Source organism: Dendropsophus ebraccatus, chromosome 9, assembly GCF_027789765.1.
Source record: "Dendropsophus ebraccatus isolate aDenEbr1 chromosome 9, aDenEbr1.pat, whole genome shotgun sequence".
NCBI classification, from domain to species: Eukaryota; Metazoa; Chordata; class Amphibia; order Anura; family Hylidae; genus Dendropsophus; species Dendropsophus ebraccatus.
This window is the reverse complement of record NC_091462.1, coordinates 102006514-102034405: the sequence shown is the minus strand read 5'-3', so window position 1 is coordinate 102034405 and position 27892 is coordinate 102006514. Positions and strand designations below refer to the sequence as shown.

General features: G+C 44.9%; 1 protein-coding gene across 2 annotated transcripts in view; it reads right to left on the bottom strand.

The window, feature by feature from the left end:
* Nucleotides 1-278: 278 nt before the first annotated feature.
* The window catches only part of CLUAP1 (clusterin associated protein 1), a 57604-nt gene continuing 29990 nt past the window's right edge, over nucleotides 279-27892 (bottom strand). For both annotated transcript variants that reach the window (XM_069982114.1, XM_069982113.1), the window contains exons 6-12: nucleotides 22710-22793; nucleotides 14962-15095; nucleotides 14687-14828; nucleotides 4930-5002; nucleotides 3684-3797; nucleotides 2657-2706; nucleotides 279-625 (exon numbers count right to left, since the gene is read on the bottom strand). In XM_069982114.1, coding sequence (XP_069838215.1) covers nucleotides 443-625; nucleotides 2657-2706; nucleotides 3684-3797; nucleotides 4930-5002; nucleotides 14687-14828; nucleotides 14962-15095; nucleotides 22710-22793 — 780 coding nt within the window. In that variant the 3' untranslated portion in view covers nucleotides 279-442. The remainder of the gene's footprint in view (nucleotides 626-2656; nucleotides 2707-3683; nucleotides 3798-4929; nucleotides 5003-14686; nucleotides 14829-14961; nucleotides 15096-22709; nucleotides 22794-27892) is intronic.

The window sequence follows — 27892 nt, the reverse complement described above, 5'->3', positions numbered from 1 at the left end:
TTTCACAGAACCAAGAAAGACATCTATATATGATGGCTGATATACTAAGACAGGGACGGGGGAACCTTTGGCCCACCAGCTGTTGCAAAACCACAATTCTCATCATGCATGGACAGCCAATTGGCTGTCTAGGCATGATGGGAATTGTAGTTTTGCAACCGCTGAAGGGCCAAAGGTTCCCCGTCCCTGTATTAAGAAGACAGTCATTGGGCAGGCTTGGACTGACCCCCACTATGGGGGAGATATGAGCAGATCTTTTGCATTGAAGATACAGAGAATAATTACAATGTGTTTTTTTATTTGTTTCTTATTGATTTTTTTGTGTAAAAATTGGAAGTGATAATAAACATAAAGGAGGAATAAATACAAGACGTCTGAAGATAGAAGTGAAGGGGAAGGCTCTTCCCTCCTGACATGTCTGTTTTAGTAAATCTTCCCCATGTTAGAAGTCATTGTCACTCTCCACAAACGACTCGTTTTGTCGCAACCGCCTGCTGTGTTTACCCAGGTCCCTCTTGGGTCCCCTCACCCTCATGATTTCTTCTTCATCATCCTCATCATCGTCATCATCATCGTCATCATCATCTTCATCCTCCACGTCCATTTCGCTGTCCTCTAATGCGTCCTGCGTGAAGGAGAGATATTAGTGTAATCTCCCATAATGCAATGGTCAGTCTCATCTGACAGCACTAATGCATCTGCCCAGTCCTGTGGGTAAGGGGCATATACCAACCTGCTTGTGGCTGCCCACAGCCTCAGTGTTACTTATAATGGCAGGACTGGCTCCCGCCTCCACGTAATGACAGCAAGAAAATAAAAAGAAGACATGAGATGTGAGGAAGAGAGAGGGACAGTCAGCAAAGAGTGATAGGAAATAAGGACTGGGATGGGGAGATGGACGGAAGTAAGCAGTTACCTGGTGACATCTCACTTGGAAATCCATACTATAGCCCTGAGGTAGCCTTCCACTTCCAGGATTACAAAAACATGGATACTTTCTTCCCAAAACAGCGCCAACCCTGTCTAGAGGTCGTGTGTAATATTGCAGCTTAGCCCTGTTCATCTTAATGGAGTTAAAGTGTCACTGTCGTTAAAAATTTTTTTTGCAGAAATCAATAGTACAGGCGATTTTAGGAAACTTTGTATTTGGGTTTATTAGCATTTTTATCATGAAAAAGCAGTTTGAAGCTCTCCCCCCTGTCTTCATGGTTGTCTATGGAGAGGGGAGGGGTTGAGGGAGATGAGGCACCAAAACAGGACAACAAAGAGTTAATTTACAGCTACATCACCAGCTATCTCCTCTGAAGTCAGCACTGACCTCTCTGACCTCTGAATACCGGCTTTCACACAGTTCCCACTGTGTAATCCTTTGTTCTCTGCAAAGGTTACACAGGGCTCGACTGATGTAAAAGAGTCGAGATTTCCTGATAATGAGCAGTGGATGAGAGAGAGAGGAGAGGAGGGGGGGACCTGGGGAAAGTCTCTTTGAATGCAGATAATGACATATTTGCCGAATAAACCCAGTTACAAAGTTTCTTAAAATCGCCTGGACTATTGATTTCTGAAAAAAAAAAAAAAAATACGACAGAGACACTTTAAGCTGCAGTACCACACACAAACTGAAGACAAGAGAGGCGCTGTTTATGGAAAAATGGAGCTATTTATTTCAGATACTGGATAACATCTGGCTCTATTACAGCGGTGTCCTACCTGTGGCTCTCCAGCTGTTACAAAACTTCCACCATGGCTGTCTGGGCACAGTGAGAGTTGTAGCATTGCTTTATAGACCTATTTAACCCAGCAACTGCTAACAGTCCAGATTATTGGACTCTGGTCTGGAGTATAGGACTGCATTTGTTGTCTTGATCATTATGGGTCGGGGTTAGGATGGCACCTTGCCTACCCTTCATGTATTACAGACTCTATGGGGGACTAGCATCTGTGATGAGGCAACCTCTGGTGCTATATTAAAGGGGATTTTTTTTTTCTTTCAAATCAACAGGTTTCAGAAAGTTTTACAGATTTGTAACTTACTTCTAATTTTAAGTCTTTCAGTACTTATCAGTTGCTGTATGTCCTGCAGGAAGTGGTGTATTCTTTCCAATCTGAAACAGTGCTCTCTGCTGCCACCTCTGTCCATGCCAGGAGCTGTCCAAAGCAGCAGCAAATATAGAAACCCTCTTTTGAATTGGACAGTTCCTGACATGGACAGAGTTGGCAGCTGAGAGCAGTGTCTGACTGGAGAGAATACACCACTTCCTACAGCAGCTGATAAGTACTGGAAGAGTTGAAATTTTTAAATAGAAGTAAATTACAAATATATTTAACTTTCTGAAACAAGCTGATTTGAAAGGGGAAAAAATTGCCGGAGTACCCCTTTAATGTATAATAAAAGGAAAACAAACCCCCCCCAAACCTATGCATTGATTTACCGCACTGTAGTTCCTTAGCTTGAACACTAGGCTGCAGTAAAGAGTCGGTTATAGTTTCAGACAACTTTGTAAATTAGTGCAATCCTATCAATGAACAGCGGACTGCTCGGTGCACATCATATCCACCCAGTGTACGGCTACGGTGCTGGTTTCTGGACTAAATAGATGGATTCTTATAGCATTTACCCTGGTGTAGCAGGAAACACCATGTTTTGGTCTCTTACCTCATCGCTGTCTCCTCCATGCATGGTTCCCACAATACGACCTCCCCTCCCTGGAACAACACAATGACACATGATGTGACTGGAGTCGCATGCCACCCATCTCTATTAAAGGGGTCGTCCTAAGCTCACAACTCGTCACCTATACTGGTGATACATTAAAGGGGTTGTCCAGCGAAAATCGTTTTCTTTCAAATCAAGTGATATCAGAAAGTTACATAGATCTGTAATTTACTTCTATTAAAAAAATCTCAAGTCTTCCCATACTTATTAGCTGTTGTATGTCCTGCAGGAAGTGTTGTTTTATTTTCAGTCTGACACAGTGCTCTCTGCTGACATCTCTGGCTGAGACAGGAACTGTCCAGAGGTTTTCTATGGGGATTCATAGAAAACCGAGACCTGTCTCAGCCAGAGATGCCAGCAGAGAGCACTGTGTCAGACTGAAATAAAACAACACTTCCTGCAGGACATAAAGCAGCTAATAAGTATGGGAAGACTTGAGATTTTTTAATAGAAGTAAATTACAAATCTATATAACTTTCTGATATCACTTGATTTGAAAGAAAAAGATTTTCGCTGGACAACCCCTTTAAGGCCCCATTGACACATTCGTAGTCCTGTCTATAGATGCGGATCCGCAACTATGTACAGGAGTGCAGATGTGCACCATAACAGTCCACATTGGCACTGACCCATTGATTGTAATGGGTAATCCATGCTAAAAATACGGCCTGTAAAATGGCACAGATCACGGCCCTTTTATGGATCCGTGGCAACTATAGATGTGTAAAAGGATCTATAGAGATCAATGGGTGCCATCTCTGCTGATTCGGCAGCGGTACACATAAATGTTTTGGCTGATCATATGATAATATGCCTATTATTCAGCATTAGCATAGGTCTAGCTGTAGTCTAGCAAACACATGACAAAGAAAGGGTTAATGTTGCTAGAAAGCAGTGACTGGGCCGATGTTACCAGCTGATGTATGGGCCTCTCCTGTATCCATCATACTATATCCTAGACACCTACCTTGCATGGGCATGCTGCGGCCCATCTGAAATTTCCCCAGCCTCCTGTTGTCATCCTCCATATCATCAGAGCCCTCATCATCCTGGATTTCACTGTCTGAATCTTCATTGCTGTCTAGAGAGCAAATAGAAGGGTGAGCTGTTCTCCATATAATGTGCGCTGTATAGAACTTATGTTACATGAATAAAATATCACGAATAAAGGAGATGTCAGCGTCCAAGACACGTACGTGAAGGTGCAAATGGAGATCTGCGGTACTGTAGGGAGTTACGTACAGCAATTAGATGAACTAGAGGTAGCGGTGGTACTACGACATTAAAGCTCCGTCACCACATTACAGAGAGTATGTAGTGGTAGTATGATGACAGATATGACTTACAGGTAGCAGGGGTAGTATGTAATGGTGAGTATGTGACTTACAGGTAGCAGAAGTAGTATGTAATGGTGAGTATGTGACTTACAGGTAACAGAGGTAGTATTGAATGGTGAGTATGTGACTTACAGGTAGCACAGAGGTAGTATATAATGGTGAGTATGTGACTTACAGTTAGCAGAGATAGTATGTAATGGTGAGTATGTGACTTACATGTGGCAGAGGTAGTATGTAATTTAAAGGTAGCAGGGGTAGTATGTACTGGTGAGTATGTGACTTACAGGTGGCAGAGTAGTATATAATGGTTAGTATGTGACTTACAGTTAGCAGAGATAGTATGTAATGGTGAGTATGTGACGTACAGGTAGCAGAGGTAGTATGTAATGGTGAGTATGTGACTTACAGTTAGCAGAGGTAGTATGTAAGGGTGAGTATGTGACTTACAGTTAGCAGGGGTAGTATGTAATGGTGAGTATGTGATGTACAGGTAGCAGAGTTAGTATGTAATGGTGAGTATGTGACTTACAGGTGGCAGGGATAGTATATAATGGTGAGTATGTGACTTACAGGTGGCAGGGATAGTATATAATGGTGAGTATGTGACGTACAGGTGGCAGGGATAGTATATAATGGTGAGTATGTGACTTACAGGTGGCAGGGGTAGTATGTAATGGTGAGTATGTGACGTACAGGTAGCAGAGGTAGTATGTAATGTTGAGTATGTGATTTACAGTTAGCAGGGGTAGTATGTAATGGTGCGTACGTGACTTACAGGTAGCAGGTGTAGTATGTAATGACTCATACATAGCAGAGGTAGTCTATATCGGTGGGTATGTAATGAATGAGAGGTACACCGTCCCTACAATCACCTACTTGCTGACTTCTGCAGCCGGGTCTCCTCTTCTCTCAGTTTGCTCTGCATCAGCCTCAGTGTATTTTCCGCCTCCTACAAGACACATCACATATCACTTACTCTTCTACATTTTGCCCTGTATTACATTAACAAATGCAGATCCACATCCCTGTGCAGACGTTTCGGGGTGTATCACCCGTAGTGTATCTGCTGTGGATTAGATGCTGAGTAAATCCACATAATACTGATACGCTATGTGTGAATTTCCCCGCAGATGATATCAGCGTCATGGAGTCTGTCTGGGATAGAGACAGAAGGATTAGGGCTGAAGATCTGACCTCTCTCATACATGATCGATACTGATCTTATGGAGATTTCTCATCTCTCCAATCACTACGCATTGTGTAAATTGATGATAAACGATTAACCCTTGTATTCCTGACCACCTCTTACCCTGCAGCCCCTCTTCCTGTATATATACTGTACCAGCTGTCCGCAGCACAATGACATCATACAGGGACATAGGGGTCTTTGAAGACTTCTCGACGGATAAAAGTCACATTCCCGTGAATGCCATGTTATTTCACATTTACTTAGCAAGTCTTGAGAAGATGCATCTAGGTGAAGGCCCCATAGGCCTGTGACGGCAGGATGTAGACATAGTAATATGGACAGGTCTCAGCTCAGCAGATGTGAAGCAGTACTGGAGTGAATGGTGCTCGGCCGGCCGGTGGGGATTGGATGAGACAGGTTTATTCATCTGGAGAAGATTCCCAGCACTTTACATCTGCCCCGGACAGAAAGCTAAGCAGCCACATGACGCCCCTGGTCTCAGCTGGGACAAGCTACACTAAGGCCTCGGGGTCCCAGCGCTTCTTCTTCTAACCTATATTTAGGGAGTCGGTGTTATTTCTGACTGATACGGTTGGTGACAAAGTATAGTGAACAGCCCACTACTAACCACAAGCTGGAGGCGACAGGATGGCCTCTGTAGTAAGTGAGTGGGGACAGAAGCCTGGTCCCCTGATATGGGAATTGCATGTAGACCACTACAAAGGCATTTATAGTACATGTGTGCATGCGGGAGCTCTTTACACCTACATGATGCAGGACACAGCATCTAAAGGAAGCAAACATCTACTGCTATTAACCTTGATGGATCAGGCTTGGCCACTAGTGATTTTACTACTGTTCTTATGTGCATCGTGGTCGATCATCTAATAGTGACACCTATGAGGCAAGCAATGGCCTAGTCTGCAGAACAGCTGCCCTCAATGGCTATGTGTAATAGCTCACTGGTTGTATGGAGACACTGACCGCAGTGCTGTCTCTTCAGAAAATGAATCCAATGCGTTTCTATCATAAGACAAGAGTTAATATGATTGACTATACCTGTATAGACCAGGGATGGGAACCTCAAGCTGTTGCAAAACTACAATTCCCATCATGCCCTAAAAAGTCCCAGGTTCTCCTTCCCTGAACTTGACCTTACTAAACCTTTCAGTTTAGCTCAGCTTTATAGTGAAGGTTTGCCCTTGTTGCTCAAGTTGCGCTCATCTCTAATCGCTTTGTATAAGCTATAGTCTATGAACACACAATGCATCTTTTATTCCTGCATTATAAAGAACACTTCTCCCACAGGTCTGTAATAAATATGTTGCTGACTTTTGCTTATCTAGCCTGTACAGTTTGCTGTGTGAGCTCGGTTTTCTCTCTATACTTGTATCCTATTTAGAGATGAGCGAACCTGGAGCATGCTCGAGTCGCTGCTAAACTTGGATAAAGCCCTAAGGCTATGTGGAAAACATGGATATAGTCATTGGCTGTATCCATGTTTTCCAGACAACCTTAGAGCTTTATCCAAGTTCAGCAGCCCCCGCTAATCAAATACCGAACGTTCGACTCGGATCGACTCGAACCCGAACCCGGTTCGCTTATCTCTAATCCTATTTCATTCTTCTCTGTATCTGCTCTCCTCTCCTTCTTCAGCCTGTACAGTTTTTTATGTGAGCTCGCTTTTCTCTCTATACTTTAGTCTATTTGATTCTTTCCTGTATCTACTCTCCTCTCCTTCTCCAGCTTTACAGTTTGCTGTGGGAGCTCGCTTTTCTCTCTATACTTGTAGCCTATTTGATTCCTCCCTGTATCTGATCTCCTCTACAGCCTGTACAGTTTGTTATGTGAGCTCGCTTTTCAGTCTATACTTGTAGCCTCTTTGATTCTTCCCTGTATCTTCTCACCTCACCTTCTCCAGCCTGTACAGTTTGCTGTGTGAGCTCGGTTTTCTCTCTATACTTGTAGCCTCTTTGATTCTCCTCTGTATCTTCTCACCTCACCTTCTCCAGCCTGTACAGTTTGCTGTGTGAGCTCGGTTTTCTGTCTATACTTGTAGCCTCCTTGATTCTTCCCTGTATCTTCTCACCTCACCTTCTCCAGCCTGTACAGTTTGCTGTGTGAGCTCGGTTTTCTCTCTATACTTTTTGATTCTCCCCTGTATCTGCTCTCCTCTCCTTCTCCAGCCTCTACAGTTTGTTATGTGAGCTCGCTTTTCTGTCTATACTTGTAGCCTATTTGATTCTCCCCTGTATCTGCTTTTCTCTCCTTCCCTAGCCTGAATAAGCTGCCCTCCGTGGCCTTTCTACTCCACTCTACTCCCCTAAGTGGTCACTCTGGTTTCCCAATAGGCCACCACTTCTGGTCCTCACTGCTCTCTAGTGTGACCAGCCAATGGGGTTTGTGTTTTTTTTTTAAATCACTTTTTATTAGGAGATCACTTTCATAATGTATCTCCATCAGAGTCCCTGAGCGTTTTAGAGTTACTTTGGAAATGTTCCTTTTTGTCCATACTGTGTGAATCGGCAGTGAAGATGAGACCAAAGCTGGCAGCATACAGAGAAAACAGAGGAGGGGAAGCAGGACAGCTGGTACCATCACCCGCCTTATGCTGGGAAGATAAAATAACTTATTGTGCCACTATAAAGATAAAAACTTTACTGTATAAAGCCACCAGCAGGGGGAGCTGAGGAGGCTACTGCTAACGGATTTCTGCATGGAACTAACTACTAAGCCTGTATCACACTTATACTTATTGCATTGTGTCTACCGCACCCCTCAATTCTTATTCTTACATAGGTTTTGGTGCTGTTAGACGTTACTGGATAGGCACCATCGTTGGTGAGGCAGGGAAGGTATCCTATTCTATTCATATTGTAAGGCAAATCTGAGTCATGTGTTGTATTTATCGGTTAGGAATATTTATGAATAGTGTCACGGGAGGAAGGTCGGGGTGGGGGGAGCGGGGAGGGAGGGGGATGAGAGAGTATGCCCTCTTGGGGTTTTTTGTATAAAAAAAAGTGTTTTTAATTTTTGGAAAAGCTGCATTAAAAATCTGTTGAATTGGAAAAAAAAATAAGACTGTATATAGTCAGGTTAAGGCGTAGTATCTGTTCTTAAAGGAACACCCTAAGCAAAACTCTACTCCAGTGCTTCTCAATTCCAGTTCTCAGGCCTCACCAACAGGTCATGTTTTGAGGATTTCCTTAGTATTTTACAGGTGATATAATTATACTCAGTGCATCAGGTATGATCACAGGTGATATAATTATACTCGGTGCATCAGGTATGATCACAGGTGATATAATTATACTCGGTGCATCAGGTATGATCACAGGTGATATAATTATACTCGGTGCATCAGGTATGATCACAGGTGATATAATTATACTCGGTGCATCAGGTATTAGCACAGGTGTCCTTTGTATGGGATAGCCTCAAACATAACCTGCTGGTGAGGCCTAAAGACTGGAATTGAGAAGCACTGCTCTACTCTGAGGCAAAGTTACTATTGAAAAGCTTTCCAAAGAAAAACTGGCACACACGCTGTACACATTGGTGTTTTAGAACCATTTCACGCTTTGTCTAGTGAAGGGGTGTGTCTCTGTGAGAAATGGGTGTGGTTTACCAGAAAGAGGAGGGGCTTTAATGCAACAACAAACACCAAACAGTTGGTTATCCAGGTTTCAGGCTTAGAAAAAACACAGCTAGCTCAGGTTGTCCAGTCACTTCAATGTAACAGAGCCGCAAAACCCCATACCCAAACTGAGGACAGGAGAGGTGCTGTTTCTGGAAGAAAGCGGCCGTGTTTTTCTAAGCCTGGACAATGCTTTTAAGCCAACCAATAGGTGCTGTAAAGTTAGAGGAAAAAAAAAACTTTCTAGATGTGCTCCAAAAGTGTAAGCCACTCTAACCTAGCTGGAGCCATGTTCCCACGTAGTAAGACACTTGCCGGCCGGTGTATGAGAAAATCATCCCGGTCGGTACCGCAGTATCGGCCAGATGATCTTCACTGCCGCTGAATTCGGATCCGGGTGCATCAGTGTGCGCCTGCATCCGAATTCCCCGCTGCTCAAAATGGAGTGTGCGGCCGGAGCCGCACGCTCCATTGTGAGCACTGACAGGTTTTCTGCGGCCACAGAAAACAGACATGTCAGTTTCTTGCGGCACCTCTAGGGATCCCGGCTGGAGTGTGTGTATACACTATGTGTATACACTCCGGCCAGGATTCCTTAGAAGGCAGCACTACGTAAGTTCCGTAGTAATTACGGCCGTTGTTACAACGGCCGTGATTATTCCGAAACTTACATAGTGTGAACATAGCCTAAGTATGCTTCAACGTCTAGCACAGCACCTGAAGAGGAGGAGCATGAGGGCGTCAGGCCCAGCACTGGGCATAACAAAGAGTTTCAGTGTTGCCCGGAGTTTCCCTTTAAATAACCGTATCATTACAGAAAGTCCTGTTTAAGAGGCGACTGTTCTCTTTCTCTGGTCTTGTTCATGTTAGCGGATGCATCGGCACATAAGAGCTTCTGTCATCAATGTTTCAGCTTTCTGCTCGTCCTAGTTGCAGAAGCAGATGAATACATACCTGCACACGTATCGCTCTCGTCTCTCGTATCGCTCTGTGTTCGTTATGGTTTCCTTGCGGAGCTGTTACCGCTCATGTGAAGAGGGTGGTAAGACGTGTATTCCACTAAGCGATATCATTACAGCAATAAAGACGAGCTCTCTGACAGACGGGAGCGGGAGGAGGAGACGGAAACATCAAGCTAGGTTCACATTCAATTTCCTTTAAAAACTGTATCCCACTGATTTAAAACCAGATCAGGTGGCCACATGTGAAGCAGCCTCATCCTATGGGGCACATCAAAACGACTCATCTACGAAGGTGAGACCACCTAAAGTTACAGAGCGGGGTCACCAAGTGCTGAGAAGTATACTGCATAGAGTCTGCTGACTCCATAACTGCAGACATCCAGCACTGAAGGGGTACTCCAGCAAAAAAAAAAAAAATCTTTCAAATCGACTGGTGCTTGAAAGTGCCAGAGATTTGTAATTTGCTTCTATTTAGGAAAAAAAAATCTCCAGTCTTCCTGTACTTATCAGCTGCTGAATGTCCTGCAGAAAGTGGTGTATTCTTTCCAGTCTGGAGAGCAGGAGAGGTTTTCTATGGAGATTTGCTGCTGCTCTGGACAGTTCCTGACATGGATGGAGGTGGCAGCAGCAGAGAGAACTGTGTCAGACTGGAAAGAATACATACACCACTTCCTGCAGGACATACAGCAGCTGATAAGTACTGGAAGACTATTATTTTTAATACTAGTAAATTGCAAATGTCTGGCACTTTCTTACACCAGTTTCTTACAAATTGGGGTGGGGGGGGGGGGGGGGAGATAATGCTGCAGGAGTGTTCCTCAGGGGTTTACCCAGGCTCCTTAGCTCAAGGGAAGCTTAAAGTGGTACTCCAGCGAAAAGCTTTTTCCCAGTAATTGAAACACAGTACAAAGTTATATAACATTGTAATATGCTTCAATCACCTATCTGCCCCCCTTCCCTATCTTTACCCCCTCACCAGGAAATGAAGTAAACTCATTCTTACCTAATGACTGTTGACCCCAGGCTTTTCTGTTGCAGCCATTTTGTGACAATGACATCATCAAGAGGGAGGTGGATCTAAGCCCTGTTAGGCCAGCCTCCCTTTGTCAGATGACTCAGGTTGCTCAGCTCCGATTGGCTGAACAAAATGTAAGCCATCTAACAGTTTTATAGAGTCAGTTAGACATCACAGGAGACAAAGTGCATCATGGGAAAGCCCAAACCAGGAAGTGAAGAAAAAATGAAGCCACCAACTGGAGCTTCATGGAACTTCAAACAGCGGGAAATTTAAACAGAGAAAGACTCCGGAGTCTAGGATGGTAAATGTAAGAACTATGTTTATGATTGACTGAATGTTTTTTTTTTAATCAGCGCCAGAGTATCCCTTTAAGTGTACGAGGACATTGTGGACAACTGTCACTTCCAACTTTGTCTGAATAGTTTGGACTTGGCCCTTTTCTGTCCCAGCATGACTGCTCCCCAAAGCACACAGCAAGGTCTATGGAGGCATTGATGGGGGAACTATACAGCCCTGACCTCAACCCTATCCAACACTAGAGTGCTTATGAGCCCGGCCTCTCCCCAACATCAATGTCCGACTCCATGTTATTGTCTATTACATGTGGGTAATGTGCAGAGGTCCTAAAGCTTCTGTCCATACAGAGTAGATGGAAGACAGTGGGAGATAATAATGGGATGATAATACATATGAGTTACATTGGGGCAGAGAATAAAATCAGCCATTCTAATGACTTCTCCCACTCTATTACTATGCAGGTAAAGAATGGTTTCTAATATATTAAGTGAATCCCCCCAACATAGGCGAGATGGCTGTAACTCATCAGGAGTCATTACTGAGCTGTGACCAGGGCCCGGGCCCCCGGCTCCCACTATAATTTCCACTAACAATAGAGCAGAACTCTCATTACCCACATGTGAAAGAGTCCGCAGTCATCATTACCGCCGGCCGCCTGTTTCACCTTCTGAAGCTCAACAGGTTAAATGAGAAAGAGCCGGAGAATCCGATCGCATCGCTATCTCGTTATATTATAATACCGCAATCACTGAGGTCAGGAAACGGGGGAGATTCAGAATTACCAAGTACAAGGCGACTCGCTAGCTTAGGTCCAGCTATGGCCTTAAAGGAACAGTCCAGCTTAGAAAACCCATTGTCATCTACTCTACTTGGGAAGTTAAAGGAGTACTCCGACAAAAATCTTTTTCTTTCATATCAAATAGTTTTAGAAAACGATATAGATTTGTAATTTTCTTCTATTTAAAAATCTCAAATCTTATCCAGTACTTATCAGCTGCTGTATGTCCTACAGGAAGTGGTGTATTCTTTCCAGTCTGACACAGTGCTCTCTGCTGCCACCTCTGTCCATGTCCAGAAACTGTCCAGAGCAGGAGAGATTTTCTATGGGGATTTGCTACTGCTCTGGACAGTTCCTGACACGGACAGAGGTGGCAGCAGAGAGCACTGTGTCAGACTGGAAAGAAAATACCACTTCCTTCAGGACATACAGTAGCTGATAAGTATGGGAAGACTTGAGATTTTTAAATAGAAGTAAATGACAAATCTATATAACTTTCTGAAACCAGTTGATTTGAAAGAAAAACATTTTCGCTGGAGTACCCCTTTAAAGGTTACAAAGGGTGTCTTTTTGCATCCTGCACTATACAGACAATGCGCTGATTTTGAATGGGCACTCTGTAATGCCTCATGTCCCCTCTGGAGGTGCTGCAGGGATATGTGTATGGCGGTGTGCTGACATCAGGATAAAGAAGGACTAAACAGAGGATATGACCCTCATTCATACCTAGACCTGAGAACCAATCCCCAACTGACACTATCTTAGGACGCTATTCCCTAAGCCATTCCATGCGACAGGACCCTATTCTACGTGAAATAGGACGTTAAGATAACGGCCCACCCCAAATGCACTCTTACTAGAAAGGTCTATTACACAGCATATGGGCTTGTCCATCTACATCGTGTTATTGGCGGCACATTCTGGCTCTGATAAATCAGACGCCTCTTTAGAACCCTGATCATTATAACCAGATTGACAGACCAGTCTAGAACCATCCATGCGGTACAGTTAGCTGTCTCTTGGCTCACTGGCTCCAGCCGTCCATTCCTACTCTTGTGGAGCTCATCCAATTAATGGAGCAGTATTCAGACATGGATTATACCGAGACAGTGAGGACTGGACTAGAAATCTTTTCTTTCTTCACAGATCAGAAGATGGAACCCCTGATGGCCCCTTCGGATTTACTACCTGGTATCTGATGGCTGATCTCGCTGGGAAATTGAGAGTATCTTGTATTAGTGACAGGATCCAGACTTACGCCATTATTAAACGTCTCACCAAAACGTAGGGGTCTGGGTGTTCAAAATACCCTTCACTTTCCCAAATTATCAAAAACGGGGGAGGGGGGGATTCACTAGATGTATTGTACATAAAAACCCATATAATTCATTGCTGATCACTGGTAAGATGTTAATGTTGCCTTTATAAGTATATATGAATACCAATTGCCTCCCTATATAATTATAGGAGGGGTGGGGGGTCTCGCTGGTCAGAATTCCTCCCAGAAAATTCATGTATACTGTAAATTCTAGAATTATCGGACGCATTGTCGCTTCAATGCGCAGTGTGAGTGAATACATCAAAGCGTGACTGACAGCCCCATAGTGTGAACGTGTACTTAGGTGTCAAGGAGATGAGCTCCAGAGCTATTGAAATGTAAGCGGCAGAATAACACATCGCTGGCGCACAGTAAGTGACAGACAAAGCAATGGCTGCTGGAGGAGCAAAGCGAGGAGAGGGCTCCATCTGTGTTCAGAATAACTGTTTCTGTGTTACTGAGAAGAACATGAATAGCCGGGGTCTAGCTGTTAAGATCTGTATACACATAAAAAGATGGGCCACTTAGGTGTATGTACTGATCCCCAGGGAACCGGCACAGCCACTGCAGCCGGCGGCTCACAATGATGAGAAGAGAGATCAGGTTACTGTTCTTGTTGAACAGACACAACCTAGATTCCTGAGCACATGCGGTAAGGTGACCGGGTAGACTGAGATAGTAAGAGTCTGAAATGTGCAGAAAGACTAGTATAAAAGGCCATACACCTTCAATGACAACTGACTGCTATTCATTCCAATTCCACCATACACACACGCTTGGCTTTAACGGCGGGAAAAGGCATAGTCACTGACTAATCTGGCAGCCAAGCTCTAGGGAAAACATCTGTTCTGTCAGTTTCCAGAGCAGCAGTATATACTTACCATCCATGCTGGTTGTGATCCAGTATGTACAGTCCTCCGGCCGCCCACTGTATCACCAGGTCTTGACTCCTCCAGAATGACAGAAAGTCGGAGGAGGCGGGGCCTGAATATACAGCCGACAGCCGGAGGAGGACTGGAGAGACATGCCGGATCACAAGCAGCGTGGATGGTAAGTATATATACACCGCTGCTTGTGATCTGGACACTGACTGCACAGATATATTCATATCTGTGTTGTTAGTTTCCATGGCTGCACGAACGACACAAGGATCGTTCATGCAGCTCGGCAGCTCAATTTGTCCTGCAAAGTAAAGAACTGGAAACAAATGCCAATCTCGCGGATCAGGACTTGTTTGTGGCCCCCGTGGGACCCTTAGGGAGATATCCAATATGCCCGATCCTTCTTGGGAAGCCCCCCCCCCCCCACACACACACAAATATGCAGGAATTGGCAACTTTTCTAAAATGTGTCTGGTTTTAAGACAGAACACTGTTAAATGTGATGAGAAGCCATGACCCTAGTGTGAACAGAGCAACAAATTGTGATCCTCACCTCGAAGCGCTCCTGCTCTACCCGGTGATGGTCATCGAGCTGCTGCTCCAGGAAGCAGAGGTTGCGGTACTTGTCCGTATAGATCTCATACTGCTTCTGTAGCTCTTCCTCCAGCTTCTCATACTCGTCCATGAAGGCTGGTCTGTAAAAATGGGAACACGCTGTGTCAGTACAGTAGCGCGAAGATTTAAACTGTCTGAACTTTCCTCAAGACTAGCTGTGCCCATTGTAATCTATGGTGTAGTGAGAAAGGACTGGACACGGAAACACATTACCTGACGCTCTGCAGAGTCTGCAGTCTCGCTCGGTTCCTCTCCAGCTCCTTTTTGCGTTTTTCAATCTTGGATTCCAGGTTGACCTCATCTGATGACCCATTAGTTAGGAAATCTCTCATCTTCTGACACTGATCCTGAAATATAGGAATATACGAGGTAAAAGACGCTCACAAGCACATTCTATGGGATATGAGACACAGTACTGCACAAACAGCGCCACTGTCTTTCATAGGACATGTCTGGTATTGCAGTATTCACACAAAAGCGACGCTCTGGGCTCCACCTTTTAAGCCCTACTCTCCTCAGGCAATTATCATCTTGTCCTCACTACGTTATACTCATTCCCTTGCTGTACAAGCACTCATTACCAATGAGTTCCAGACTTGTATTACACAGCAGCCAATCAGAAGAGGCAGAGCTGCAGGGGGCGGGGCAGAGCAGCAGCCTGAACCAATGACAAGACAAGGGGTCTCAGACTACCACAGAAAAGAGTCCCTGGAGCCTTATTTAAGAGTCTCAAAACACAGGACTAGCCAGATATCCCTCCGGAAGGACCTGGCCAAAGTGTGTCTCTTCCCGGAGGAATATCTGTTGTGAGACTCTGAAATGAGGCTCCACTGCCTCTTTTTTGCATATTCATGTTTCCCACACCTCCCGGCAGGCATGGCTGGCGGAAGCGGACGGGGGAGCGGAGCAGCACACCTCCCAGGCAGGCAAATGGCGGCGGCGCAGATGGGGAGCAGAGCGGCACACCTCCCGGCAGGCATATGGCGGCGGGGCGAAAGGGGCCAGAGGCGGATGGAGAGCAGAGCGGCACACCTCCCGACAGGCATACAGCATTGGGGCAGACGGGGAGCAGAGCGGACAGGCCGGGGGAGCAGGAGGCATGTCGCAGGGCAGGGCGGACGGGGAGCAGAGCGGCACACCTCCCGACAGGCATACAGCATTGGGGCAGACGGGGAGCAGAGCGGACAGGCCGGGGGAGGCGTGTCGCAGGGCAGGGCGGACGGGGAGCAGAGCGGCACACCTCCCGGCAGGCATACAGCATTGGGGCAGACGGGGAGCAGAGCGGACGGGGAGCAGAGCGGACAGGTCGGGGGAGCAGGAGGCATGTCGCAGGGCAGGGTGGACGGGGAGCAGAGCGGCACACCTCCCGGCAGGCATACAGCATTGGGGCGGACGGGAAGCAAAGTGGACAGGCCGGGGGAACAGGAGGCATGTCGCAGGGCAGGGCGGATGGGGAGCAGAGCGGCACACCTCCCGACAGGCATACAGCATTGGGGCGGACGGGGAGCAGGGCGGACAGGGAGCAGAGCGGCACACCTCCCGGCAGGCATACAGCATTGGGGCGGACGGGGAGCAGGGCGGACAGGGAGCAGAGCGGCACACCTCCCGGCAGGCATACAGCATTGGCGCGGACGGGGAGCAGAGCGGACAGGTCGGGGGAGCAGGAGGCATGTCGCAGGGCAGGGCAGACGGGGAGCAGAGCGGCACACCTCCCGACAGGCATACAGCGTTGGGGTGGACGGGGAGCAGAGTGGACAGGCCGGGGGAACAGGAGGCATGTCGCAGGGCGGGGCGGATGGGGAGCAGAGCGGCACACCTCCCGACAGGCATACGGCGTTGGGGCGGACGGGGAGCAGAGTGGACAGACCAGGGGAACAGGAGGCATGTCGCAGGGGGGGGCGGATAGGACCAGAGGCGGATGGGGGAGCGGAGCGGTACACCTCCCGGCAGACATATGGCGGCGGAACAGACTGGGAGCAGGAGGTGTCTAGCAGGGGAAATGAGCGGCATGGGGAGCAGAGAGCACAGGCTAGGGGGAAAAGAGAGGCAAAACAGTAAGCGAATTCTATATCGCAGGGGGAAATGGTAGAATTCATTCCATCCCTGAAAGCGGTCAGTGATTTGATCAATCCCCTTGGGAAATGATGGAACTGCGCGGTAATTTCATCATTTTCTAGGATTTGATCAAATCCCTGATTCTATATATATATTACATCATTATATTACATACATTATATAAATATACACAGACACATTATTATTTTATATTATTGCATGTATTACATCAGCAGCTTCCGTTATTTAATTTCTGCCGTGACGCGGCATCTGCTATCCCATAAAATCCGATAATCCCATCTATAATATAATTCTGAATAGACCAAAAGAGCAGCAGGGGAGTTTGATCCATCACGTATCAGCACTCACTTATACTGGATTAAAGGAGCTTTACCGTACTGTATGACTATGATCCAAACCCTGGAGGGCCTCTCTGGCATATGTCATCCTTTAAGTACATGACCCTGCACATATAAAGCCACTTAATGGCCACCTTGATGGATCCCCTTATACATCATACAGTGCGGTGGCCTGAATCTGGGCCAGCGTATATGTCCACCTGTAATCCCCTGGGTGATCGCAGGATGAGCAATCAATCATCTGACTTCAAGACAAGTAAATGAAGAAGATCCTTTTATCCTGTACACTATGAATAATGCCGCAGCCAAGAAATCCTATACTCGATATGAAGTCGCGTCTATCGTTAAAAATTGTGCTTTTTCATCCTGCCACCAGGCTTCAATGGCGGTTCGTGGGTATATAGGAACTTGTAGCACGGGACGTGGCTTTTCATGACAGATACAGGGAGTGAAGAATGGAAGATGTATGAGGCAGGAGAGAGGAAGGGAATGGATGGTGGAGTACTCAAGGTTCCAGCACGTTCTTTACGAACACAGAGCTGTAAGGAACCTTGCCACCACCGGCGCTGCCTGTAAATGTCTCTATATTGAGCAGTATAAAGGTATATAGGGGGAGGCTGCTCTCACACACAGTTTATTGCCCCATATAGATCATCCACACAGTCAGCTATCAGGGTAGATGTGTTCGGCCTTTGTTTTATAGATAGGCATAGGCATATTATAGCAGAAGTATTGCTGGTATACTATGCCTGTCAGGGTATTGCTGACGGGCATCCTATAAGGCTATACCACTGGCGCTGCCTAATAGTTGGGCTATGATGGCAGATGACAACCCTCTGGCTAATTACGGTGGACAGAAGAGACTTCTCCATCTATGGACTAAGCCCTTATTCACACGTTCTGTGATTTTTCTGGGCCACAAAACCTCCCGCTATTTATTTTCTTCGTAAAATGTGAAAAATACTAGTCTGCATAGATTTGATGCGCCTTTTTCTTTACGGATGTGACATCTGTGACGTCCGTGAAAAACACGGATCCCATAGACTTCTATTGGTAATCTGTACCGCAATCACAGTCCACAAAACGGACTGTGTGAATAGCACAATATAAATCAGTGTGCGCTAAGCTGAACCGTGATTACAGATTCGCAATTACGAACAACTTTACTGAACGCGTGAATAAGGCCTAGGTGTCTGCGATCACTGTTATCTCAGAACCCAGCTGCTACAATGGGGTGACAGCTGTATAACATAAGTGAAACTATGAAGCGCTATAATATCATGGCAATGATGTAACAGGACGTGTAACTTATGAGGAACTGTTAACAAACCAGGTCAGTCTCCGAAAAATACTTTTTTAATTAATCATGGCCATTGTCGCAGATTGCAACGCTGGATGTTATTAATTGAAAGAATACATTGCGTTTACTTGTATGGAATCTCAGCCAAAACTCTGTATACACGCTGTTCGGGATTCCTTGCGGCCGCAAAGAAAACTGACATCTCATTCATTGAATAGCGGCCACACAAGATTGACAGAGAAGACAATGTAAAGTGCAGCTCCGGTCGCACTTTCCATTGTCGGCTATGATTAATTGGAATTCGGGCACACCCAAATGTGCTTGAATACCAATTTAAAAAGAAATTAAGTTTATCCGGCCGGTACTGGGATGAACTTCACTGGCACTGGCCATTCTCACAGAATGGCCTGTGTCATACATAGTGTGTAAAACAGAAAATAGTAGATTGGGAGGGAAGAAGCAGAAACAGCAGGGGAGACAAGTGACTGGCTCAGAACACACAGTACAGTCTTACATCACACCAGGAGGAGGCTGCTTACCCAGCAGGAAGAAGGAAGACCCCAAATTTCCACTGGAGGGAAAGAGCATGACATAGGGATTCTCTCTCTAGTCCTAAAGGGCTTATCCCAAAATTACAATGTATCACTTATCCACAAAGTGGGCGATAAGTATCTGACTGATGAAGGTGCAACGTCTGGGAACCAATCATGTTACAAAGAGACCGAATGGGGTGATGGGCAAGCATGATCCTTACTAATGTTCCAAGCAGAGGACAAGCGACCCCCATTCTCACGATCATTGACACCCCCACCCCAATTGCGCAAACACTTATTATCTACTCTTTGGATAAATGATATATAATCTTAGTAGACCCCCACCAAACCCTTGTGTCACACTCCGCCCCCTCAGGCCCTGCACTGGGCACCACACAGTATCAGACTTGTCTGGAGGACCCCTTTAATAGCCAGCAGGAGTTTTCTTCAAAGTTTAAGAAATAAAAATGTAATTGGTAAAATCCAAATCTTAGTTATTGTGCCGGGTTATGGGAGAGTGGGAGGATTTCTATTGCCGGTCCTTGAGTATAATAGTCATGTTAGCTGAGGTATGAAGGCATTGCCCTACGACCCTCCATGCCTTTATGATACTGGTCATGAGCACTTAGCATGTGATTTCTGAGTGGGTATTATGGGAGTGGGTTTATGTTCCCAAGCATTAAGCTAGTGACGGGTAACGTTTATATTTACTACCCCCTGCAGGAACGTGGAGGCCGCATGATCGAATGTTCAGATGGCTCCTCTGGTGAAGATTGTGCAAATGCACAAAGAGAACGATGAGGAAAATTAGCTCCAGCGGGGAGCGCCAACACCTGCTGCATGTCGCTGCTTTATTACATCTTCCCAGCATAAATATATTTGCTGAATAACATTTAGTATCATTGGCAGATGTGGGCAGACCCACAAGCCCTTGTTATTCACACAGTCAGGGGTCTCAGAGGTGGGACATTTTAGACTTTTTAGAATTGCAAGGATCAGCGTTATCTCTGATCTCAGCTGCTGATGACCATCATCTGTTTTATACAACCAGCACCCATTGTATATGGAGCTGTACCTGTTCTTTGCTTATAGTCTCTTTCTGGCTTTGGCTTCAATGATTTATCAGATAAATCTGTGTGTGTAATAGGGACTTAAAGTGACACTGTCCCCCCCTTTTTGCATTTTGACTGCTCTCCACAGGTGTAAAGGGTAAATGTTACAGCTTTCATTACTTATTTTATATTATACCTCATGGTGCTTGTTCTGGTAAAAAGTATTTTTTATCACCTGTGAATTGGTATATGTGGGCGGGGCCTGGTGGCCTTTGTGCCACATCGCTCCGCCCCTAGCGCCACTTAGCACTTAGACGTCATCACAGCATAGGCCCCACCCCTTCAGCGGCCATTGGTGTGGGACAATGTAGGGGGGTGGGCCCTAGAGCTTTAGGCTGGCCCTTTCAATGGCTGCTGAGGGGGCAGGGCCTATGCGGAGATGACGTCACTGATGGGGGTGGGGCTAAGTGGCGCTAGGGGCGGAGCGATGTGGCACAAAGGCCACAAGGCCCTGCCCACATATACCAATCCACAGGTGATAAAAAAGACTTTTTACCAGAACAAGCACCATGATGTATAATATAAAATAAGTAATAAAAGCTGTAACATTTACCCATCACACCTGTGGAGAGCAGTCAAAATGCAAGAAGGGTGTGACAGTGTCACTTTAAGATCATCGCTAATCTGTGATATTGTATCAAGACTATGCGTTGGATCACATTGCACCTTTTCTGTATTGGTTGTACTATGTTCATTTTTGTTATATTTCAAAATTAAACAATTTATTTAAAAAAAAAAAATCTGTGCTAACGTGGACACATTTTATGGGACAGGATGAAGTCAATGGCAAATGGTTTTTCATGTGTAATGCCACTGATATGGATATCAGTACGGTGTTGCATAAAAAAACATCTTATACTGTATTCAGTAGGAACTTACACGCAATGCTGAAAAATCTTTCAAAAACAGAACTGAGGATTTTTCACTGTGGAAAAATATTTTTTTCTGTGCGTTTCAGCATGGATTCTGCCATTGAAATCAATGATCAATCAATAAATATCAATAGTACAAGCGATTTTAAGAAACTGTAATAGGTTTTATTTAGCAAAAGAGTTTCCTTCTGCAGTCAAAAAGCTGTTTTCCTACCTCCCCCCTGACTTCAGAAGAAGCAGGATTTCTGTGTACATTATGCTCTATGGAGAGGGGAGGGGGCCAGAGTAGTGAGTGAGCACGGAGGAGAGAAATAGCAGTCCTGCGCAGCACAACACCCTGCAATCTTCTCTCACCAAGTTCCTAGATAAGCACTGACCTTTCTGAATCCAGCATTTTAGGTGCCCAGACAGTCTACAAACAGCTGACCTTCATGTCTCTTCTTCCTGCTCACTCATCTCCCTCGGCCCCTCCCCCCTCCATAGGATATAATGGACACAGCAGAACCAGTCTTCACTTTGCTTCTCTGTAATGAAGACGGATTTGCCTGATAATGCACAGATAAGAAATGAGGGGGGGGAGGCTTGGAAATTGCTTTTTGAGTACAGAAAGAGTTTTTTTTTGCCTAATAAAACCTATTATAGTTTCATAAAATCGCTCATACTACTGATTTCTGAAAAGAAAAAAAAAGTTCAATCTGCTGTGTGAACAAACCCCTACAGATGAAGGGTAAGCATTGGCCTCTTCTCTAAGCACTGGGATCAGTGGGGTCCTTAGAATCAGGAAGAAGGGGAGACCCTTAGGGTCCTATTCCACGGGCCGAGCACGGCCCGATCAACGATGTGAACGAACGCCGATCTAGCAGTTTACTGGGCCTATTCCACGGCCCGACAATCGTTAGCAAGGGCTGCAGGGACATCGTTACTGATGTCCTTGGAGCCCTTGATTCATACATTACCTGTCCAGGCGCAGGTCTTCTCCTTCTCCCGGTCCCGCGCCGCAGCAGCATCGGAGTGGCCTGACTGAACTGACAGAATGCTCAGCCAATCACTGGCCGCGGCGGTCCTGGCCAGTGATATGCTGAGCACTCTGTCAGCTCAGACAGGCCGCTCCGAAGCTGATGCTGCCGCGCGGGACCGGGAGAAGGAGGAGACCTGCATCTGGACAGGTAATGTATGATGTTTGTGAAATTGTCGGTCGCCCTCCGCGCCCGCTATTCCACGTAGCAATGCGCGGGTGGCGACTGATAATTTTAGGTATGAACCTAAATGAACAATCAGCTGATGACACAATCATCGGCTGATCGTTCTCTCTATTCTATGGAGCGATAATCGGCCGAATCGGCCCGATTATCGCTCGGTGGAATAGAGAGAACAATTATCGTTCCGTGGAATAGGCCCCTTAGACTAGAGATGAGCAACTTTGCCGAAGTTCGGGTTCGTATGAACCTAAACTATCGGCTTCTGATTCCCGCTGTCTGCAGCCTCCATGAACAGGGTGGATACAGCCTTACGGACCGCCCGGAAAACTGGGATACAGACATTGGCATAGGCTGTATCCCAGTTTTCCAGACGGTCCTTAACCTGTATCCACCCTGTTCACGGAGCGGGCAGACAGCGGGAATCAGAAGCCGATAGTTCAGGTTTATACGAACCCGAACTTCAGCAAATTCGCTCATCTCTACCTTAGACATCAGCGATTGCTTCTGTTCTTTGAATAGTTGAGTACCTACCAGGACTTCTTTGATGGACGCCCGCAGCACCTTCTCCGTCTCATTAATCTCCAGGGGTCGGGCGATGGCGGCCGCTCTCAGATCCTGAAATGACACAAAGAATATTATTAAACAAACAATAAAACGTTCAATCTCAGGACTCAATTAAGTAGATGGTTTGTGCGGCATAGAAAAGGCGACATGACCCTGTCGGTCAGCAACATGTGACTGTGCAAAGAGAGGCAAATGGTTAAAATGGAAATTGTCAGGACGTTCTGACCCCCTCAAACTGTTCACGTGGTTACATACGTGGCAGTCTCATGTCCTATCCACTAGAGGGAGCTGGAGTGGGTTTACAAGTAAGAAATCAGGGTCTCTCCTCAACTGATGAAGGTTCCCCCGGGGGGGGTCATTAATATTTGACATACAGTTTGGAGGGTAACAAGGGGTTACCTACACTTGTCTCCCAATCAACTATAGTGAGAGCGGGCTCAAACCTGTCGGCAGACGCCCTTTGTAAACAGGTGATTAGATTATATATACCGCATATATATATAATCTTGGATACATTTCTGGAAAATTAAGTGTCTGTTCTGTGTGAGCGCAGCGAGGGGCGCCGATCCAGCGCTGCAGATGATGATAATTAAGAAATAGATGACAGGAACAGGAGACGTCTGTGGGTTGACATCTGCCAGCCAACACATGCCCTATTGATACCGGGATGACACAAGAGCGGTGCTCAGTGGGAAGTGTTATTTCATCCCTCTTACTGAAGTATTAATGATTCATAATGATATATATATATCCTACCGACTGTAAAATCCAGGAGATAAGTCTTGTACATGAATCAGACTCGAGCTGACCTGCGGTCACCGTGTGCTTGTATACTGTAATTGGCAGTAAATATTCATCTCTACTGTGTAATGGTCATATAGGTGAAGTTTAAAGGGATTGTTCAGTGTACAAAACTTGCCATAGTTTGCCTTTCTATACTCCCTATTAGGAGGATGTCCTCCAGAGCAAGTGTCTCTCACTCGGGAGGACCTGTCCTGTATTACACATACCCCATATTCATCTATATAGGCATAGTGTAATTCCTCACTTCACCTCCGGAAGTGCTGCAGGAAAACTAAGCACTTACTGCCAGATTTCCCCACAGCTGCTGAGGGTCCAAACTTACAGACACTTTTTGATCAGGATATTGAAGGCTTCCTCCAAACAGTGACTGCCCAAAACAGGGTGTCACTTTAAAAGACTATTCTGGTTGTACCTAATAGGCTTCTCTTTATATAGCCTGTCTCTCTGTTCAATCCCCATTACTGTGCTCAGCACACTGAACCCATACCTATACATGTGTATCTGACTGATTATCCTATCTTATAGCTCACAATGTTATTGGGGGTGGGGGGTGTTTTGTTTTATATAGTAGACCTTTAATAACTGCAACAAATGGACCTGTTATTAAAGGAGTCCTCCCACTTGTTTTAAACCTGATAGTTTAGAAGGGTCCCTACACAATAACCTGATGACAAAGGGTCCCCCTCCTGGGATCCCTACTGATCAGGTGGTATTGGCTGAGAAATCCAGCAGTAAGTGTTCAATTTTCAATTCAATACAGTGCCACCAAAGGATAAAATAAGAATGACACTGTGTAATGCAGGACTATGCGTTGACCACTATGACAATGAGATGGGGGTTTGGATCAGGGGAAACTCTCTATTAACTCAGGATTCCCTAATAGGCTGTATGAAAACGGGTAGCTTTATAATATATATGGAATGGACAGTCGATTTTCTGGCATACAAAAAAAAATAATGGGTAAACGGGAGATTAGTCGGCAGCAGAGAGCAGAGAACAAAGGATTACACAGTGGGAGCTGTGTGAAAGCCGGTATTCAGAGGTCAGAAAGGTCAGTGCTGACGTCAGAGGAGATAGCCCGCTGATGTAGCTGTAAATTAACTCTTTGTTGTTCTGTTTTGGTGCCTCATCTCCCTCCACCCCCTCCCCTCTCCATAGAAAGGCATGAAGACAGTGGGGAGAGCTTCAAACTGCTTTTTCATGATAAAAATGTATTTTTTGGCTAATAAACCCAAATACAAAGTTTCTTTAAATCGCCTGTACTATTGATTTCTGCAAAAAAAATTGAAAGACAGTGACACTTTAAAGGGATTTTAGAGCCCAAATTGCCATCAACAACTGATTGTCAATAACCCGCCACCTGGCACCCTCACTGATCAGCTGTTGAGCTGTGGAAATACGACATTGCCACTACATAATATACAGTACCTGATCTGTATACACTGTGTTTACATCCAGGCTCTGATCAGCTGATTGGAGGAGGAGACTACCAAGTGTCAGAACCTAAAGCTAGGCCATCAATCCATTTTTGCTGGACAAAGCCTTTAAAAGAGTTTCTCACCAATTTTTTTTATTTCCTTTGAAATAAACTAGTGCCAGTAAGTTATACAGATTTGTAATTTACTTCTGTTAAAAAAAATTCAAGTCTCCCAGTACTTATCAGTTGCTGTATGTCCTGCAGGAAGCGCTATTCTTTCCAGTCTGACACAGTGCTCCCTGCTGCCACCTCTGTCCATGTCAGGAACTGTCCAGAACAGTAGCAAATCCCCATAGAAAACCTCTCCTGCTCTCCAGATAGGAAAGATTACACCACTTTCTGCAGGAAATACAGCAGCTGAAAAGTATTTTTTAATAGAAGTAAATTACAAATCTATATAACTTTCTGACACCAGTTGATTTGAAAGAAAAACTTTTTGGTGAACAACTCCTTTAATGGGATTTACTGTATTTTATTAGCGCTAATAAAGGAGTTGTACAGCTAGTATAGCAGTTATGTCAATGAGCCAAAAAGTCAGTCTTCTGGATTGTTCCGCTAGTGATGATGGGGTGTTATAGGAATGTATGTACTACATGTATAATAAGGTAAGACGGGTTCTCTATGCATGTAGAATATACATACAGGCCGTGTTGTAGAGACTGGTGATTGGTCAGTACTCCTCTCCTTATTACAGACCTGTCACTGCTGTTAGACAGCTGGAATATATCTGGCTGCAGAAATGATTATGATTCACTGATAGAAGCTTCAGCGCTCACATTAGGTGGAGACGTCCCCCGCCGCGCATCTGAGGCTGGATGTAAAAATAGACCATATTCCCATATGTGACAAATCCTACAAACTACAGCCGAGCCCCGGGAGGGAATGAATGGAGGGGCAGTCACAATACAATGTAAGGAAGCTAAGTATACATATAACACATAACTAATATACAGCACATACTGCACTCAGTGACAGGGAATGTTTTATATATATATATATATATATATATATATATATATATAAATAATAGTGTATGAGAAACAGACGCAGATGTACAGCAACGAGACTGACAGATGGGAACTGGCAGCACAAGCCTCAGGGTGTGTATGTTACCATAGGCTCATATGGGCTCCTCTGGGCACTATGGGTTACTTCTGCCATCCAACAGTAAACTGAACATATATATATATATATATATATATATATATATATATATATAAAAATAAAAATATATATTATACATATACACTCTACATGAAGTAGAGTACAGTCACTGTGTACACCCATTACTTATCCTGTACTACCCTCCAGAGCTGCACTCACTATTCTGCTGGTGGGGTCACTGTGTGCATACATTACACTACTTATCCTGAACTGATCCTGAGTTACATCCTGTAATTCTTTTATTAGAAAAATATAAAAATTAACAAACAAGGCATATCTCGCCATAACTTAAACATATCAGTAAATTACATAATTAAATGACATATTATTAATCATAATTAACCATTATTACAGTATAAAAGCAAAACAAAATCACCATTAAATTTTTGCCACCAAGCCAGCCCAGCATTAATAGTAACTATTCATACATAAAAAAATAAAAATAAAAAAAAAAGTCAATCCAGACAATTTAAGCCATAAAACGTAAACTACAAAGCCATCCTCGGCTGTAATCATAAATAAAGAGAAGCCGCCCTGGCTAGAGAAAGAACAAAAACAAACTCCCAAACCTGGGTTAAAAGTAAATAAACAAAACTATACCTATATACACACATATATACATACACACACAAAAAAAACAAAACAAAACATTCAGGCGTAAACAAATAAAGCATATAACATATAATCATATAACCACAGATATTGTAAAAACATAAATCAATAAGGGGGGGGGGGAAATAAATAAATGAATAAAAAATAAATAAATAAATACTAACTAACTGGTTATTCCAGCACAACACATGAGCCCGGCTGCCCTGAAAAATTAACACAGAACCTATACAACACCAATAACAGCAAAATAGAACACACAACTCTATCTTCTACCCATGTGCCCCACCACCTACCCCTAGACCCCAGTGTGAGCTCAGTTCATAGAGTCAAAGTTCAGTCCGTTTTTAACATCAGCTCCATTCAGTTCTCACCTTCCCACAGACCCCCCCATACCCCCCTCCCATCCTATTCTGTATCCCCTCATATATACAATATATACAATGACTATAATGTCAATAAAGTTCATATGGCTTATTCAGCCATAACCCTGCCTATACTTATCACATAACATATGTAAACATAAACATAGCACACCATAATAACATAACAACAATACACAATTATAATACGGCCCAAGTTCGGTAGCCTGTAAGCCCTTTATACCTACTGCTGACCAGAAAAACAAAACTAAAATCTAAAGTGGCATGCACCAGCCCTCCACCAGGATCGGAGGATGGCAGACCGGGTACTAGAAATTTATAAACTATCCCTTACTATCTTACCCTGCTCTCCCCCTATCTCTAACCCTAAGTTTAAACTGACCCTACACACTTTCCCTACCACTGTCCCTACCTACTCTCTCCCTAACCAGAATTATGGTCCCTCACCCAGTGGGCTCAGTACCTAGGGCACAGCAAAAGAAAAACCCCTCCACAGGAGAGAAGCCCTACTGGTACCCAGCCTGCCATACTCCAAAGACCTGATCTTCCCAAGGTCACCAGTGATGTTCCTACAGACCTCCACCTCGGAGAGGATTCTACGCTGTGTAGATACTAGACACCGTGCGTCCCACGTGTGGTACCTAACCACTAAGCTGACTAGAAATAACGTGCAGCGATCTCGGCCACCCAGGTTCCTGAATGCCCCATAAGCC